This window comes from Pelecanus crispus, chromosome 5 (assembly GCF_030463565.1).
Source record: "Pelecanus crispus isolate bPelCri1 chromosome 5, bPelCri1.pri, whole genome shotgun sequence".
Lineage (NCBI taxonomy): Eukaryota > Metazoa > Chordata > Aves > Pelecaniformes > Pelecanidae > Pelecanus > Pelecanus crispus.
The window spans coordinates 58,247,420-58,265,941 of record NC_134647.1 but is presented as its reverse complement, the minus strand read 5'-3'; the positions used below and the strand labels follow the sequence as shown (position 1 = coordinate 58,265,941).

General features: G+C 38.9%; 1 protein-coding gene across 1 annotated transcript in view; it reads right to left on the bottom strand.

The window, feature by feature from the left end:
* CRB1 (crumbs cell polarity complex component 1) overlaps positions 1 to 18,522 on the bottom strand; it is a 107,774-nt gene that overhangs the window by 51,523 nt on the left and 37,729 nt on the right. Inside the window, 3 exon segments of the mRNA XM_075711211.1 lie at positions 10,914 to 11,096; positions 12,342 to 12,481; positions 15,979 to 16,174. Coding sequence (XP_075567326.1) covers positions 10,914 to 11,096; positions 12,342 to 12,481; positions 15,979 to 16,174 — 519 coding nt within the window.

The following is an 18,522-nucleotide window of genomic DNA, read 5'->3' as shown; positions in this document are numbered from 1 at the left end:
GTTGGAACCTGACATTCAATTTCTCAGTCCAGAAGCAATTATTTTTAAAGGAACATGCCAACAATATTGCTTGGCTTAGAATAGAGAAAGTTCAAAAGGGTAAAAAACATTTCACACCATAAATAAAGAATTGATTATACTTGAAAACAAAGTTTGTAATTACTACTGACATTTCTGAGCCTAGATGAGGTGCCTTTTATGCTTTAAAAACTGATGTCATTTATGCCACTGGCATTATAGGAACCTTATGTAAGCATCTGAAATAGTCCTTTGCTGGTGTTTTAAGGATCAAGAGGAAAACATGAATATTTTGCACAACGCTTGGGTCAAACACTTATTTTTTTGTCAAGTGAGCGTGCAAAATTCATTGTGGGTGCTTAGCCTTTAGCAGGACAGGAATTCCTCTACCTCCTTTCACCCCAATAGCTCCATCAGCAGGACGGCTGGTATAATCAGCAAAACCCAATACTTTGGGATGGAAAATTATGTTATTCTTCTTGTGTGAAAGCCAACCCTCCAAGGTGCTAACAGATTTTAACTAGGAATAGCCCTGATCTGGGTCACCAAATTACTCTTCTGTGCTTAAAACCATAGTGCTTGTTTTTTCCATAGCTCTTACAGCTCTGAGTGGACTTTGCATGACTGGCTGAAGACCAAAATCCCTGAACTCCACGTGGAAGATTCTGCTAATCAAATTTTGTAGTGCAAAAGTTAAAAATTGATGTTAAGAATTTGGACTAGCAAACAGTGTTCATCACAAAGTCTTTGAGAAACAGCATCTTCCAGATAAGGCTCTAATGACTGAGTTGAAATATCAGCTAAAACTAGATTTTGTTAATGTGTAGCAGATGCTGCACATACACAGTATTTCATGCTCCCTCTACTGGCTAATTCGTACAGAAGGAGTACAGAGAACTTAGTTCTCAAAGAGGTCTTAGTTCTCTCGGAGCTCTGCTGGTACTGAAATGCCGATGCTAGTTCAAAACATATTGCGTATTTTCACATATTACGGCAGCTTATACTTTATTGGGGGGGGAAATACAAATAGCAGTTTACCAAGTAAAGCCCTTTACCAAGGGTGAATGAGAATGCCATCCCACTGCTGTGGGTTATTTGGGGATGTTTATATGTGAGAAATGGTATTTCAAAGGCGTGTAAAAATCTGTGAGCATAAAAACAGAGTAGCTAAGCTATATAAAACCCATAACCTCTATAAGAATGAAGTAATGAATGGAATTATACCATTTATATTCGATGCCATAGCAAGATAACAGCAGCCTGCATACTATAATCTTAAATAAATTTACTCATGCATCTTGACTTTTTATCTGAATATAGGTCAATATTCCTTGCATAGCAAATATATATGGGTTTGGCATGCAAACATTACGTATTTCCCACTGTCAGAAGCCATGCAATTAAAATAATTAATTAGTAATGAAGACCAACATAAACTTGCTTATTAACAAGTATACACATGGCATGCTGCAAATCTTGCAGAAAGGAACAAAGACAAATCTTTCATTCTTACCAAAAAACAATCCAGCCACAAAACTCTGCACTTCAAAATAGAAAAGATGAAAGTTGTGGACCTTTTTAATTAGTGATCAAAAGAAGGTTTTCTATAAGCAGAGCAATAAAGTACTCTGAAGCAGATAGTATGTATGTGTTTACATATATATGTGCATATATGTGTGTATTAGCACATATGTGTGTGTACACACATCTATACATACATGCATATGTTTTAGAACTACCTGCCTATGTGCTATTTCTGACTGAACTCCTCCAGCTTCTCCAGTGTCACTCCTGAGTTCCTCTGTAATGGGGGGAAAAGAGAAGTAATGCCTTTTAAATGTTTGGTTGTATAATTTACTGTATTTCCAATAAACTGGATTTTAATGGGGCTCACAATGGTGAGATTATTAAGGCTGGTTTTGAAATCATCTGTTGAGTAAAACATTGGACTATTAAATTAGGTCATTTTGTTTATCGCTTGACATTTGACCTTAAATATTCCATAAATTAGAATGTATTGAGGAAGTAAAATATATTAGTCCCATAGCACAAGTCTTCTCTTTACTGTCTGCTTGTTAAGCACTTTCTCCAGATTAGTGATAACTGTACAATGTGTAGGTTTAAAGAAAGTTCATTTCTGTTTGGGGAAAAGTTGTGTATCTGCATGACTTTGCAATTTGACTGTAATTTGACCAGAATGATGTAGGCTTATACAATACAATGCTGAAAAGCATATGCTGTAAAGTAGCTCCTGAGATGGACAATCAAATTCTTAAGACGACAAACAAAGTTCTGCTATCAGTTCAGTATGTGCAATAGCGTTGATTTCACCAAGGTTTGTGCATGGTTATCACTTTGACCACACTTTAAACTCTACTTTCATTAGTAGTTGTCTTTGCCATTGGATGTATGTGCATATGCAAAAAACACCTGTCTTCAGGAAATATATAGGATTAATTGTAATACTAAGGTGTGCTAGACATAGAACTAGCATTAGGATGTATATCAGGAGATACACAGCAGTTTCTGTTTATATTAGGGAAATTAAGATTACTGTTTTTTCAACAACAGGAACAGTAGGGCAGAGTGAGTCCTATGTTCGGTTCCAGGCTGCATAACACATTGCTGGGCTGGGGCGAAGCAAGCAAGAAATGAAAAGGCTGGAGAGATGTTCAATAGGGAAAGATGGAACTGAGCAGCAGGTTCACAAGCTCAGCCAAGAGGTGGCAAATCTGGGTTGTAGGAGACTATAAATATCTGAGCTATGCCAATTAAAAAGGCTAGGAAAGGTTTATTCACAGTATTAAGAAAGAAATCAAAAAGGTAAGTAGGTAGAGCCTGAAGAAAGCCCCAGACGGAAAATTCTTACTGGATATTTAGACTAGTTTTAACAAATAGTCAATCATATGATGGAATGACCCACCAGGAATGAGTGTCAGGAAAATAATAGGTGCTTGAAAAGCATTAATCCTGCTGCCAAATAATAGGTAATTGTAATTTTTTTTTTTAAAAGCACTTTCTGTCAGGTACTGGACTTAGCGATTCCTTAAATCTAAGGACGTTACTTGTCTGTGTGTTGCAAGATCTGGGAGCTTATGGATGAAAAGCCATTCATCCCCTCCTCATTCCCTTCAAGGAAAAAAGCTTTTCATGCTAAAAGGTGTTTATATGAAACACTGTTTAACAAGGAGAGATGTGCCAGATTCAAAATATCCACTGCTTGCAGGCTCTGTCAATCACGTCAGACTACATTATACAACTTAACATATCAGTGTAACTAGAGAAAATAGATCATAGTAATGACGGGTCTGTTGTGAAATTTTAAAGCATAAAACTCTATACACATTCTGAAAATAATACTGGTAGATGCTTCCTAGTGTTTTAATTTCATATATTTCTAACCCCCCCCCCCAAAAAACCCTAAAACCTCTTGACATTTGTGCATTCTTTTGGTGCTGAATAATGCAGAAGTGATGGCTGCAATCTCTTTGCATTTCCAATGCAATCTGCAACAAGAAGAGGAGAGCTATTTCTCATGTAATACATATTTCTCATGAAAAAATATACATAGGTATATCAGAACCCTAAAATATCATTCTCCAAGTTGCAAACAAATTGTCAGGTCTGGGGTCTAATTCTGTAAAGTGTTGTCATGGAAAGTTCAAGGGCTCCTTTCTTAACAATCATGGTTCAAATTTTAAAAAATTTTAACATAGATTGTCACTGCCAGTAAAAATACTTTTCTGTCAGAAGGTTCCCTTGTACAGTATGAATAATAAGGACAAGCTGAAGTTTTCAATAAAGCTGAATTTTATTTCATTAAAAGGGGTCCTCTACATAGTTAGCACCCATGCTAGGTTCATATTTTGTACCTAGGATCTGAAACTAATTCAGTCTCTACTTGGAGCACATTAAATATGGTAACTGGATCTGATAATGATGTACAAAGGCATCCTCCATGGGTTTTTGTGAGACTCCACTGTTCATAATGTAGTCATACCTTATGACCATATTAGACCTTAGTCTTTTTTTCTGGTTTTCTGAAGTGGAGATAAAGCTTATGTACTTCACAGTAATGATATATGACTGAATTTGCTTGTATTCATGAAATGTTCAGATTTTAGTGAGGCAAAACCCAAGCTGCAGAATATCGTGGTAAATACAGAAAGATTATCAGGTGGTATCAATATCCTTTAGAGACACATGCTGCTGTTTTCTGAAGTGTCTCCCACTAAATTGGAATTCTTTAACCTGTGATAAACACTAGGTAACCATTACAACTACAGTCAGTGCATTTAAACAATTGCTCTCACAGTCTGCTGCCATGCAGGGGGGCAAACTGAGTCATAAGAAGATTAATTTTTGCAAAAACATGCTATTAGTTTTTCACAAAGCATCTCGAGATATAGGCTGTTAAGGAAAGCTGTCATGAATAACACAAGTCAGTTTTAGCTGCTGTGGTGATTTATATGGCTGAAGAATGTAAAAATTACACTTTCTTGCACTAAATGATACATCTTACAGTTGTTGAGGAGGACCACTACCTGCAGTAGAAATGAAATAGAAATGTCCTATGAGTTCTGTAATGGAAACCGATAAAGGAATGGCAAATTCATAAATTCCTCCAGATATAGCTTAATTTCAGCGCTGCCATCAATGTTCTGAGGTGTGTTTCCTTCATACAGCCATTATGGTACAGAGTGTGTGAATTGTGAGTCCAACCTCAGCTTTCCTTCTGGGGGACTATGCAGAGAAAGACTAATTAGTCTTTAACTAAACTAACTAACCTAACAATGAGTTTGGTCTGGGAGCTAAGCATGTGAGAAGTGATTAGCGAAAAGAAAGCAGTTTGATCAATAGTGAATAAAGAGACAAGCAAGAAACTAGTGACCGTGCTGCATTCTCAGAATCTGAAAGCATTTGCACAGCTGTCTGCCTCTTTCCCTGGAGTAGTCCACAGGCCAGGGCTAAAGGAAACTGTCATTCAAAGAGAATATCCTGACCAGTTCCAAAAATTAAGAAAAATGAGGAGCAGGAAGAATTCCATGACAAAAGTAGAGGAAGAGGGGAAAACTGAGAAGGAACCAATTCTGATGACAATGTGAACAACTCCTTACTAGGATGTAACCAATTGAAGAAATGTTAAATCCTATTAGAGGATAGAATCATTAAAAGCCTGTCCAAATGTTCTTTCAAGATCAGAGGCCTTAGTAGAGATGGAAAAAGTACTTTAAAGTGCTAATTGTCTTTTTTGTGTAGGATTTTTACAGGCAGCAAGTGCCTGCCAGGCCCTGAGGGCATCCTGTATTGGTACAGCCCTTGCCTACACTGGTCTTGTAATCCTGGAGCTGCTAGAGACTGGCTGGGAGCAGTGAGAAGAGGTCCTCCTCCTTCTTTCCCCTGTGCTTTTGAACACAGTAATATATGAAGATCACAGAGTCTGGAACAGAGATTGGGCAGCACTGTAGAAACACCTCTAGGAAAGCGGTAACTTCTTTCCCATGCTCAGAAAATACTGACACTTTTTCATGTTTTGCTGTACAACTGCCCAGCACCACAAAGCTGATTTTGTAAGGGAGCCTTTCACAGCAGTCTAACAGTGTAAAAGGGATCCTGTACTGATTGTGAATTGAATTTAAGTGGAAAAGATGTATGTTTGCATCCCTGTTACAGCCTCCCTGCAGTTCCAGAGTGATAAGAAGCCTATAAATATATCAAGCCCTAATTCTGTTTTTCAGCGCTTCACGTGTGTAGTACTTGTACTTGGAATGTCTCCTTAAACCAGCTAACCTTGAATGGGTGCTTGATAGTAGCAGCTTTTTCCTTCTTGAACCTTTGCTTGTATGGGAATAATAATTAGCTAACACTACCTCCAGACCTGTTAATTGTGAACGTGAGTTCTTGCCTTGCCTGCAGGAGAAGCCTGAGTCTCACTGAAAAGATGAGAAGTGCCCTTGACACCTTCTTAATTTAAAAATTGTCTTTTCTCTCTTTATCTCCTCCTTTTTTATTCTCATTCTTTACTTGAACAGTCTTGTCTTCTTCTAAGGTCTCAGAATCAAGAGAAAATTAACCTTTTAAACTGTGATGATGGGCCATGAAAAAAAGTGAATTAACCTGGTGTAATGGCGGAATGATTGACTACTGTGGTGTGAACAGCTGAAGGACAGATGAGGAAATAAAGGAAAAAATAAAATTTGGAGTTTGGGGACAAGATGAGAACTCTGCTATTCATCTCCTTGATTTAATTTTTGTAAGACTCAGATTGCTTTATATATCTAAGAAAGATGGCAGCTCTGTGATCATTGTACTGATGGTTAAGAAGGGGATTGAAAAAATAAAGAAATCAAAAATATATGTATGTATTTTAAGCTTCCCAAGTTACTGATAGCCTGCCTACTATCCTACCCATTACTCATAAATAGTATTTTTGTATAATACTACCACAGGCCAGGGGAGAGGAGTACGGCTGGCTGAGACTTAGTCTACCCTGTCATCTTCTGGGTGGTCTGCCTATAGCAGCATCTAAAGATGTGCAGGGAAATGGAAGCCCGATGGCCTATGTGCTTCTGTGTTTCTTTTACCCTGGCTTAAGTGCAGAATGAGAGTCCAAATGATTCAGTTTTTAAGCACTGGTCCCATGATGTTCACAGTTCAGTAACTGGGTTGAGGTTTTCTTTAGTTAGTTGAGTGTTCAGTACTCTCCCATACTGGCCATTTATCTGCCTCATCTTCTGGCTCCAGGAGACAGTTTCTTTCCCCCATGCATATGCCAGGAATTCAATATGCATACGACACCAGTCTGATCATATCATTTTCTCTTGCAGCAGTCCAACAGACTGGGAAAAGGGCCAAGGAGACTTAAAAGGGAAAAACAGAAAACAAGACAAATATAAACGAAAAGGCCAAAAACCACTTAGGAATTCGTGATGCCAAAGCAAGCAGCAGCGCTGCTGGCACAACTGGCACATAGCTGATAACACGACACCAGAAGTGGTAAGGTCCTCAGCAGCCAGTGCTCATCTGCATGTCAGCAGGCAGCAGGCGCCCTGCCTACAAAGAGGTTAGTGGGCTCTGCTCCTCTTACACTCATCCTGCTGAAGCAAAATGGATGGTCTTCATCATCGCTAGCAGCATGGTCCCACCCGAGGACCATGGGCAGCACTGCTTTCGAGGCACGGGGAGCCTTGCATGCTCACCCCTCCTCAGGCTCAGTTCAACGCTGGAATGTGTCACTTGATAGACCTTGCAAGTTCAGAGGCTCTTTAATCTTGACATGGTGTTAAGTTCATTACAACCTGGTGAAATGTGTCACTACCAAATCCATAGCTCTGCCCTCCTCCTTTCCCACATGTTCTCATGAGGAAAGTGAAAAGTTTAACCTTTCAAATAACAGTCGTCTTAAAAAATGTGCACTACTAGACCAATACAATATATCCACGATATGAAAGGACACAGTTCTAGGGTAACTATTGCCTTTAGCTAGCAGTAACAAATCACAAGCTCTTTAAAAGAAAGCCCTATCTATTAAAAGTACTGTTGTGCTAGGGGGCCACCAGAGCAATGTAATATAAAAAAAATCTAGGGCTTGCTACTGCAGAACTATTGAGACCTCTTGAAATCTGAGTATCCCAGAACCCTTTGATTTAAAAGGGAGCTGGAGAAGTTTAACCCTTTGTAGAACCTGTGCAGGAATTTTCTATCTTGGATCCCGGATAAGGCATATATCCAATGGCCTCAAGAGTTCCTAGCTGGGATAAAATCTCCAGACTGGGATTTTTATTTTTTATTTTTAAGAATCAAATTGTGTAAATAATATTGGTTGCAAATTTGTTTCTTCCAAGACTTTTAGTAGGACTACTATTTTTCAAGTCAACTGAATGATCACCATCTATAACAAGATACTGCTAGATAATATTTATTCCTTTCTCCCAGCTGGGTGGGGAAATATTGTATCCTGATATAGTCATGTGTTTAGGCTCCATTATCTCTTACCCTTGGGCTAAAAACTGTAGTCTAAAAAGTAGATATTCTCAGTTTTTTCAGTTGAATTACAGTCATCTGTTTGAAATCTTATCCAGTGAATTCAAAGATGCCATTTTATGCTTGCTACAAAATTTGCAACTGTCCTCAAATTCTTTCAATTGATTTTAATGGCTGTTGGATCAGGCCCTCACAATGCAGGGTATGTGGATTATTATTTATTCATATTACCCTGAGCAGTGAAGTGTTATAATGTGATTTATTATAATGAAGTGATTATAATGTTCTGCAAGTGCTTTACTGAGGAAAGAGGTATAATAAAATATTGAATGTAATTTATTAAAGAAAATCTTTGCCCTGTTTCAATAGGAATCTGAGGTTTTATATCTAAAGCACATACATCTATTCAGATGTTAAGGCTGGAAGAACTTCTGACCTACAGCCACAGAAATGTAGGACTTTGGCTGTCAGTGAGATGTACTGATACCCAGATGAAAGGATCTGACCTTTTCTCCAGTTGACTATTAGTTCATATACATTAGATAAGCACCCATACACTGAGTGATCCCGATCAGGGATTCTTCTGCTACCTTGAATCATAGCACTGCTATCAACTCTAATTCTAAATCTTCCTTAATTCCCGTTAAAACATGCGGTTTATTTATTATGAATTTGGCTATAATTAGAGAAATTACTTATCACCATAAGAAGGGAATGTTTCCTATCTACCTTATAGGCTTTTTGTGTCAACGTTTCTGACATACAAGTAGGCTGAGGCTCATTTTGAGCACTTTCCACTTCCAGATTACCTGGGGGAAGGCGAAGCGCCAGAGAGAAATGGGCAGTGCTACTGGGAGGACTGGGGAGGTTGGCTGCTTTGTACCTAAGGGCTGTTGGAGCAAACCCTGGGAGCCTAGGATGCTAAGTGCCAGTTGAGCAATCTTGCTGTTTTCTCTATTAATATTTAAATTGCTTGATTGCATTGTATCTCACACAGGCCAGCAAGAAGAGAGTTTAAAATTTAGTCCCCGCTGAAGAACAAAGGCAGGAAAGGAGCTGACAAGAGTAGCAAGTTTAACCTTGTTTTTGCCATTATTTTGCAGCATGTTACTGAATGACATTTCATATGCAGCTTTTACAGACATCCTTGTCAAAGATTATGTCCTTCCTGTCTCCAGCTGCCTGGGCACACTCTTTGGTAAGAATAACTACTTTGGTCTTTTTCTAATGAAAGTTATATATAGTATCCAACAGGTATGTGGATAACTAAACTTACATAAAGTTTTAAAAAATGTAATGTAATTTGCATATGAAGTCAGCAGAAATTTCAGGGTCTCCAAGACTTCTCTCAGTTGTGCTTTGGAGAGTCCTGCATTGTGATTTGGGAGCTTACCTACTGAAAAAATTGATTTAAGATGAATTGATTTAAATAGATTCTGACACTCTTTTTTCGGATTGACTAGAATCTGTCATTACATGGGTCCACTGACTCCCTGGGGAGTAAAAGAGTCCTCTGTGTGAATGAAACCAGTAGAAGCACAACCCACATCAGGCAAACAAGCCAGGTGAAGGCAATTGATATGGAAGTGGGAGGCTAAAGGATGATGATTAAACAAGGAAACACCTTCTGGGTTGTCTGACAGAGCACAGGAGTTTTTAAGTTAGGGCAAGAAGGGAGGAAAAGAGACTTGAGAGCTGGACATCACTGGAAGGAAGCGAAGAGAAAGAAGTGGCATGTGAAGAGGTAAAGGTGCTTAGGATGGCTGGGGGATATCACAAGCCTTAGTAGAAGCCTCATATTATACTCTCGTAGGCAGAACAAAAGTACAACAGCAACACTTAGTGACAGGATAGGGAAGGACAGTTAAGGGGAAGGGAAGGAACAAAAGCAAACAAGTCTCAATGCTACTTTGAAGAAAAATAAATTGCGAATTCAGAGTGAAAGCTGTGCTCTTCATGTACTTATGTATCTCCTATGTTGGACATATCAGCCATGCAACCCTCTGGGAGACACAGGAAAGTTTGTAAGCTGCTCAGGAGATGAATGAAATGAGAAATTGAAGACTGGTTAAATTACTCTAGCTATTAACTATTTTTTCCTTCTGAAGGAAAAAGGGAATGGAGTTGCCAAAAAAATACTGTAAACCCAGAAGTGTACAATCTGAACCCAACTTGTTTGTGGCTGTGCTAAGTAGTGTATGCTGTGTTAAATGCAAATCTCAACAAATCTTCTTTCTTAGGATTATGGGTATCTATAATTTCAATGGGGTGGTTTTTTTTTCCTTAAGAACGCAGCTATGCACACAAGTTGAAATTATTTTTCATTTAAGCTGTAGAATATCACCAGCACACTATGCTGACTAATTTATACAAAATGTTGCCTTGTGCTGAGATGATGAAGTGTTCCTGCCAGTCCCCAGTGCTGCTATGTAGAATTACATGAGGACAGAAACACTGAAAGCTTGAGAGTTTTGTTTTATGAAAATACACTCTTATTTGTTATTCATTATTTTCATACATGTAATACAATACCTGTGCACAGTGAATTTCAAACTCAGGATAAAACACCCACTAACTGAAGTTTATGGCATAATTGAGGCAAATGCAGTTATGAGTGCTGAAGCTTTGTAGAGAAGATCTTGGAAGAGACCACATCTCTCTCCTGCTGCCTGGGCTGCCTTAGGGGCCATACCTGGAGCTTGCTGCTTGCTTACTACATTCACAACTTGTGCAACAAACTCTCTTTATTCCATACAAATCACCACTGAAACATGTATGGTGACCACCAGAGGGACCCTTTGCACTATGGCACCTTAAAACATGTACCATTTTAAAGATTTATTTACAGCCAGGCCTAAACAACAAGATACTGCAGTACATAATTTCCTAAGCTTTCACTAAAAGAATCTTACCGGTAAAGCCTTGCTTACAGCTACAGATGTAGCCCTCCGCCTTGTCGTAGCTGAAGGCTGGCGGCAGGCCTGGGACGTTCCCGTAGCGGCTGGCCCAGGAGCGCTCCACACAGTCACCCCCGGAGAGGCAGGGGCTGCTGCTGCACTCCCCGATGTCCTCCTCGCAGCGGGAACCTGCATAGCCTGCGGAGAGCCATGAGGAGAAGACATTTAATTGATGTCCTATCCATTCATTCCAGACCTGAAAATATTATTGTGAATATTAGATGCACTTGGTTTCAGAGTCTGTCATGTGCTAAAAGATTTCCTCTGCTTCTTGAAGGTGTGAACTTTTCCGTGCAGCTCTCTGTCAGGGCTCAGCAGCAGGATATTGCTATGGCTATTCTGCATTAGCAAGCTGAGCTTTGCTGTGCTCTGCAGACTTTGGTGGTTTTTTTAGGAAGTAAGGTGGAGATCTGTGTGGATAGCAAGGTGCTGCATTGTGGTATAGATACACTCTCAGGCTGTGTGAAGTTTTCCTTTTGTATCACCTCCCTACAACAGAGGAAGGCAGGGAGCAAAAATTATTTGGTGTTTGTAAAGTGCTTTAGCTGGAGTTTGAAATGCCAGAAAACTCCCCGATTTCTGGAAAATGCTAAGGACTCTGTCTAATCTTACCATTTCTAATGCACCAAGAACCGTGCAGTCCAACAACACTGTGGCATTTACTCTTCACAGTGTGCTGTGCCCTTGAGTCCTCAGCAAGGACACAGATGTTAAACTTTCTAGACAGACTTCTTGCAGTTAGTCCGTGTGCTGAAAGACTCACAAAGTCTCTCAAAGAGCACAGTGTCTGTGTCCTTACTGGGGCTGTGGGAGCCTTTTTCCAAACACCTAGACATGCAAGCATTGCTGGTAGAGGAGAACACAGCCCAACGTCTTTCACCCCACACTGCTAGACGGAAGAACTTGCATTGGTGATATGAAGGAGACCAGTTTCTCAATGTAAGACCTAGTTTAATTTGTATTTATAAACAGAAAATATTTTGCATTGAAAAGTAAGTTTTTAGACTGATTTAAGAGTCATGTTACTGAAGAGTGAAAAAGGGTCAGCTGCAGCAGTGATTCATTTATGTATCGCATGGGTTGAAGGATTAAGCAACTGGAAGACGGATCCCAACTTTGACTTATCTCCTGTCTTTACTTCATAATACTGGAACTTTTGTTTTTTACAACTTCTGCTGTGCAGGGAAATTCTTAGCTGGAAAAGAGAGCAACTTACCCACAGGGCTCTGACTCATGATGAGGGGCGAAGCCCATCTAAACATGAGCCCACAGAGTATTTTTAAGGTTAATATAGCTTCAACCTTCTATTGTGTCAGCAAAAAAAATGAGGACGTATCTACTATACAAGAAAAGAGAGTGTTTATAGGAGAACTTAGACCTTACCTGGCCAACAGTGGCATGTGTAATTGTCAGTGTTGTCCTCACAAGTGCCATTATTGTAGCATGGTTGTGACCAACATAAGGGAGTTAGGGTCTCACAGTGTACGCCCATAAATCCAGTACCAGTACAGTTGCAGCTGTACCTGCAACAGAGAATGCAATGTTTGCTCTAGCTGGAAGTCAGGAGATCTGGGCTTTGTTCCCAAACTTACGCAGACTTCTTGTGTAGCCTTGGCTAACCGCTTGCACAGTTGAGTCCAGGCTTGAGACCACCATCTGGTGCTCTAGGGGAAACCGCAGCCATTGGGAACCAACAATGAGCTTTTTCCTGAAATATGTGGCTTTGTCTGGGGAGAAAAACTTGCTTGTGAATTCAAGTTGGTTTTGACAGATCGTTTCTTCTAAGAATTCCTGATCTTTTTTTTTTCTTCTTTTTTTAATTTGGGGGGGGGGGGGGATTTTCTGTTATTTCCAATGCAATTTTTGTAGGCTTAACTTTATTCACAAAATGAAAAGGGGAGAGGCAGTAAGTGTGTCAGTATCACTTTCTCTTGGACGGGTAGAAATTGAATTGGCCAAAAAATAAGGCAGTTTCTGTTCCTTGACTGATATTTTCTCTTTGATGAAAACCAATATTTTTTTTGTCTTTAGGCTAGTACATAAATGTCAATTGCTTGCATAGTTCCAATAATAACAGTAATATGAGCTTCATTTTGATAGCAAAGTTAATATTGTTTAGAAGTGAACAAACTAGTATATATAAATGATCAATGTGCAGGTAATCAGTAAGGTCTGGGGTTTTTTGTTTGTGGGTTTTTTTTTTTCAGGTGAGCTAATTATAAAATACATAACTCCTATGCTTACTTAGGTCATAAGGTATAAGGTCAACTTGTATGTGTCATAAGAAAAGATAGGCCTTTGCAAGATAACTATGTTAAATGTGCATGCTTGGATGATCTTTGTCTAATAATAATTATCAGAAACAAAAATTTATTCTTACATTGATTTATTTTACATTAAAATGAGACACTGGTATTGTACAATTGAAATCATGGGGAATCTTGCTGAACAAGAGATAAGTATACTTATTTGATAATTTCTGTGCTTAATATCTAAGTCTCAGACTTGGAGTAAATATATGGAGAGAAAGTGAAATTGTTGAACATAAGGGAGCATCACAGAACAACTGGCTCCTGCAGTCTAACAAACCCAAAAGTGTAAACTTTTTACTACACTATTTAAGTGTACATAAGCAGAAACTTCTGGCAGACCAGTTTATTACTAGTGTATGGATTATTCTTAAATCAAAATCAGAGATGACTTAGACCAGGTGGCATTTGAATTTAGGATATAAAAAGTAATGAGGAAGATGTGAATCAGAAAAATAATTTTCCTTCTGAGGTATGTTCTCAGAACAGAAGTCTCTTTCTTTTGCTGTATTTTTCACACATTTCTTCCATGTGCCTTCAGTTTGGTGCTGTTCAGCTTTGTAGTGAAAGATTTTTTTTTCTGCCTTAGTCCACGCTCCTTTTTCCCTTTGGTCCAGAATGAAGGAGGAGTGAGGAATATTCACAACTCGCTGCCTAATGTGAAGCCCCACCTGTGTGCCTTTTTTCTCAGGTATCTTTAAGTGTTTGATGTTGCTGTGGACATTCAGGGATTCTGGAGGGTACCCTGCTTGTGGGCAGGCTGTGACTGAGCAGGCAGATGGCTTTTTCTATTAAGAGTGACACTCTTAGATACTCTACCTAACATATGTTTGGGGCGTCTTGTTTGATGTTCTCACAATATGCAGAAAGCAATACATGCAGGTGTTCTTTCCTATGCAATCAAAAGAACATTGAAGGTCCTGGGAACATTTCCTATGGAAAAAAGGCTTGGAGCAAGCAAAGGTATCCTCTGTGTCTGTGCGTAGGTCCAACTAAGGCACCTTTGTAAATCATTGAATTTAAATAAGAAACGTGCAATAATTTGAAACTTTTTTTAAGAGAATGAAGCTTCAGTGGAAGAATTGGTCGAAATTTGGGAGAGAATTTTGTTTGGTGTTTGTATTTACAGCTTTAAATGGTAAATCTGTTGCCTTGCACGTTTCTGTGGGAGCTGGTGGCACACACAAAAGCCTCAGCTGTACTGTAGCACTAGTCAGAAAAGGAAAAGTACCGTTTAAAGACTACTATTCTTCATTTAACCCAAAAAATACACAAAGGAAGGAAATTGCTAGACACCCTTCTGTTTTGAATTGCTTTGTTGTCCAACCATTTTCATCATGTAACAAAAGTGGAAAAAGCTCCAATCGTTCTCCAGATATCCTGCAGTATTACAACCCAATTAAAATTGCTCTTACATATACCTCAGCTTTAAAAGCTAAGAGAAAAATGAGTAGGATTAAGTCTGGCCTGAATGAGCATCCCAGTTGCTCACTTCATGTGTGTATCCTCAAAAGGCTTGCAGGTTACTAAATGGGTCTGCTGTGACCTAGTCGGGTGCAAGGTGACCTCCCTCTCCCTGCTGTCATGCTTTAGCTACACTGGAAAACAGTAAATTGCTTTGTGCTGTTCAGAGTCATTCAGTGCTGCTGAAAAGGAGCTCCACAAGGCTGGTGCCGTGTCACCTCACTGTACAAGAGCTCATTCCCAGAACATGATCTCTTCCCGGTCTCATTCAAGGCAAGCATTACTTTTGCTGACATGATTTTTGGACTGATGTTTGCGGCACTGAAATCCTCAAAACTGCTTTATAAAAACTGGAAAATATGCAGTAGAGGACAAACCTTATGCTGGTGAGGGGAGTACCTGCATGAATACACTCACGAACTTTCAGCTTTTTTTTTTTCTTTCTTTCTTTCTTTTTTTTTTTTTCTCCCTTCTCCCCCTATAACATAGACTTGAGCTTATACATATAAATTTTCAGTTTTGGGAATCTCATGCTGAGTATGCAAAGCCAGTACTGGCGAATGAATGGCAGAGCTCTGGCTGCCTGGGCTGCTCTAGCACCTCTTTGTAGGACTATTGTAGGACTATTAATGTCAGGTGGAGAAACTTACTTTTCTGTATTGTATGCTCTTTATTTATTTTTTTTTCTTTGTCCATGGACTGCAGGTTGTTTTGAATAAGGAGCAGTTGTCCTATATGCCTGTAAAGCTCCTGACACATTTCCTAATGATATCTATTACTATGGTTACTATTATTGCAGTTTTCCTCTGCCTCTCTTTTTTTAATGCTTCTGTCTGTCAGCATGGGCAGCTGCTGTTGGCAAATTCAATTTTATACACTCTCACATCTCTCTTGGAAACTAAAGTTTGATGAGCATTAGAAACAGAATTCATCTGTAAATGACAGTCCTTGGAGCCAGACAAACAACACTTTGTAAATATTTAAAGTAAAAGTACAAATGTGAAAGACGTATGACTTGATCTGTCTTTGCCATAAATGTTTTGTTGTCCTACTGGCTCTGACACCACACTTGCATTCTTTAATTCTTTTCAGATTTAAAGTGAAATCAGTGCAGGATCAAGGAGTGAAATCCACAATTTGAAATTAAATCAGCTATCTGGTGGTGCAGGCTCTCGTAGGATTCCAGTCTGCAAACAGAGGAGCTAATAGCACCTCACATTAGCTTTACTCAGCTGCAGAAGACATACCCGTTGGCATCATCTGTGCACTGTCCCCCGTTGAGGCACGGCTGGCTGACGCACTCATCAATGTTGGTTTCGCAGAGGTCTCCGAGGAAGCCTGGTGTGCAGGAGCAGGTGAAGCTCCCCAGGGAATCCCAGCAGGTCGCACCATTCAGGCATGGCTGTGATGAGCACTCATCTATTTCTAGCTCACAGTTTGTACCTTCAAAAGCAAAGAAAACAAGCAAACCCCAAACTTAGAAGTACCATATTCACCTTTTTTTAAAGTAATAGCCTATTTTTAAAAGGTATTTCCTCCTCAATGTTCATTGCAACACCAGTTTTTTCAAGGCTTGGGAGAACTTAAAAAAGAACAAAACAGCTGTTATTCACAAGAATAGGTAGAATAACTTTTTATGTTAGCTTGAACATAGAAACAGAATGAACTAATTTTCACATTGTTCAAACCATGCTACTATCATATTAATGTTATAGAGAAGTGACTAGTAATTTAATGACCTCAGAAGAGTTCATTTAAAGCTGCACAGTTAATTGAATTCATTGGAATGCTGTCTGTTTAGCTGTGTTTTATTGCTTAATTTTTTTAAGATTTAGCAATGTGTAAATAAATTGGTCTATGATGCCATGTTTGCAACAGGTCAGAATCTTGGAGCTGCTTTTCAGAGATAATTGATGGAACAAAATCAGTACTAATATTAGTTTACAGCTATTTATGATAGTTGGCAGGTTAAATATACACTCCTTTTTCTTATATAGCACAGTCCAGGAGATACTAAGAAAATTTCATAATTAATGCCTTGGAGCTCCTGCTTTGATTATTTCAGGGGTTTGTATGCTTATGCACTTATTTAGTATTTTGAGTAACAAACAGATTTTTTTTAAATAATTTTCACCTGCCAAGTCATATTGTTTTAACACCTACAGTATCAACCACAAAACAGATGCAAAATGGCAAATTATAATGAAGAAGCTCTTTTTAAGTGGACTTTCCCTATCTTTTATTTGGCTTACCAATGTAGCAGTAGTATTGTAAATAGTTTTCAGGGGAATTTCCTACTTGAAAGAGAATTTGCAGCCCTGAGAATGGGTTCCATTTTTTTGGAGAGGTGAAGTTTTCAGTACAAGATGATGGGGCAGGCTTTCAAAAGATGGGAACAGGCATGTTTTGATGATGGGTATTGTCTTAGCAATTTATTTAGGCGCTCACCTCTAATTCTTTCTTTATGCTGTTTTTGCCAGCTCTGTCCTGCTGTGAAATTTGTACATTTTAAGAATATTTTTCTCGAAACACTGAGATTGCTAATATTTAGCACTGTCATGATTTATTACTGATTTATTTTGACCCTTTTGAATGTAGAATCTTTAAAAAAAGTTAAAAATCCATATTCTAGATAAATACCTGAAAATATCTTAAAATGTCAAAACAAAATTTGAGGATGTCAGCTCATAGCTGACATAGTATTTAAACATAAAAGTGCCAGTTCATCTTTTTAGTAGTCATGAAATATTATTGCTGTAATTTTAGATAATATATTTTTATAGTTTCTTGAGACCATGTATAGAACACTGGATGGGTGAAATTGCCAGTCCGGTGCCTCCAGTTTAAGGTTCGCTGATTCAGCTAGCCGCTACTTTCAGCAGGAGCCTGCCATGAGACCCTAGCACAGGAATGCTCTCTTATGGCTTTATGGTAATGTACATTATATCCAGATATAGTGAGCAATCCCTCTGTGGTCATTGCCCTGTGAATTCACTGTAATTGTAAACAGTGTGTTTGCAGAAGTATGTCTAGTGACCGTAAATCTGCCAGAGCTTGTTAACAGCTTACTGCGAACACTAAAAATCATGTGACAAAACAAGCCCTGTTCAACTGATCCTCAGTTCAGCCAAATTTAAAACTACAGGCCTGAGAACAGCCTGACGATTAACATGAGAACATAGCGTTGTTGTTTTGGTTCATGTCTTTAATCTATCAAGCCCAGTAACCTGCCTTCGGCAATGTTGCCTCAGAAGAAAACTTCTCTTTGTATAATGCATCCAGCCAATGCGATATGCCATGCAAACAGGAGGAATTCCTTCCTAGCCTCTACTGAATCTCCTGTCAGGCTTTCTTATATGTGAGGAAGAGAGATGAAAAGATTAGATCTGCATTTGCACCTCAGTCTAACATTCTGTCATAAATATGTTGTATGCCAAATATCATATGCCAGAAAGTAGAAGCAGCACCAACGAGTCCTGCCACAGTTATTGCATGGGGCTACAGCATCAAGAGCAAAGGCGTCCCATCCTAGAGCAGGCACAGTGTTTCAGCAGATACCAAACCGTACAAGTGGCTTGAACTGAAAGACTGGGCAAGTGGATATAAGTGATATTTATGACTTTTGTGGTTTCTTTGAAGAACTAAGATTATTTCTTATACTGCTTGCTTTTTAAACAAGTCCTACTGTGCACTTCTTTGTACAGCCCCAGTCAATAAAAAGTAAATGCAGGCAAGGATGAGATACGGCCAGCATTTTCAGACTTGCCTGCCTACAGATAGATTGTAAAGTC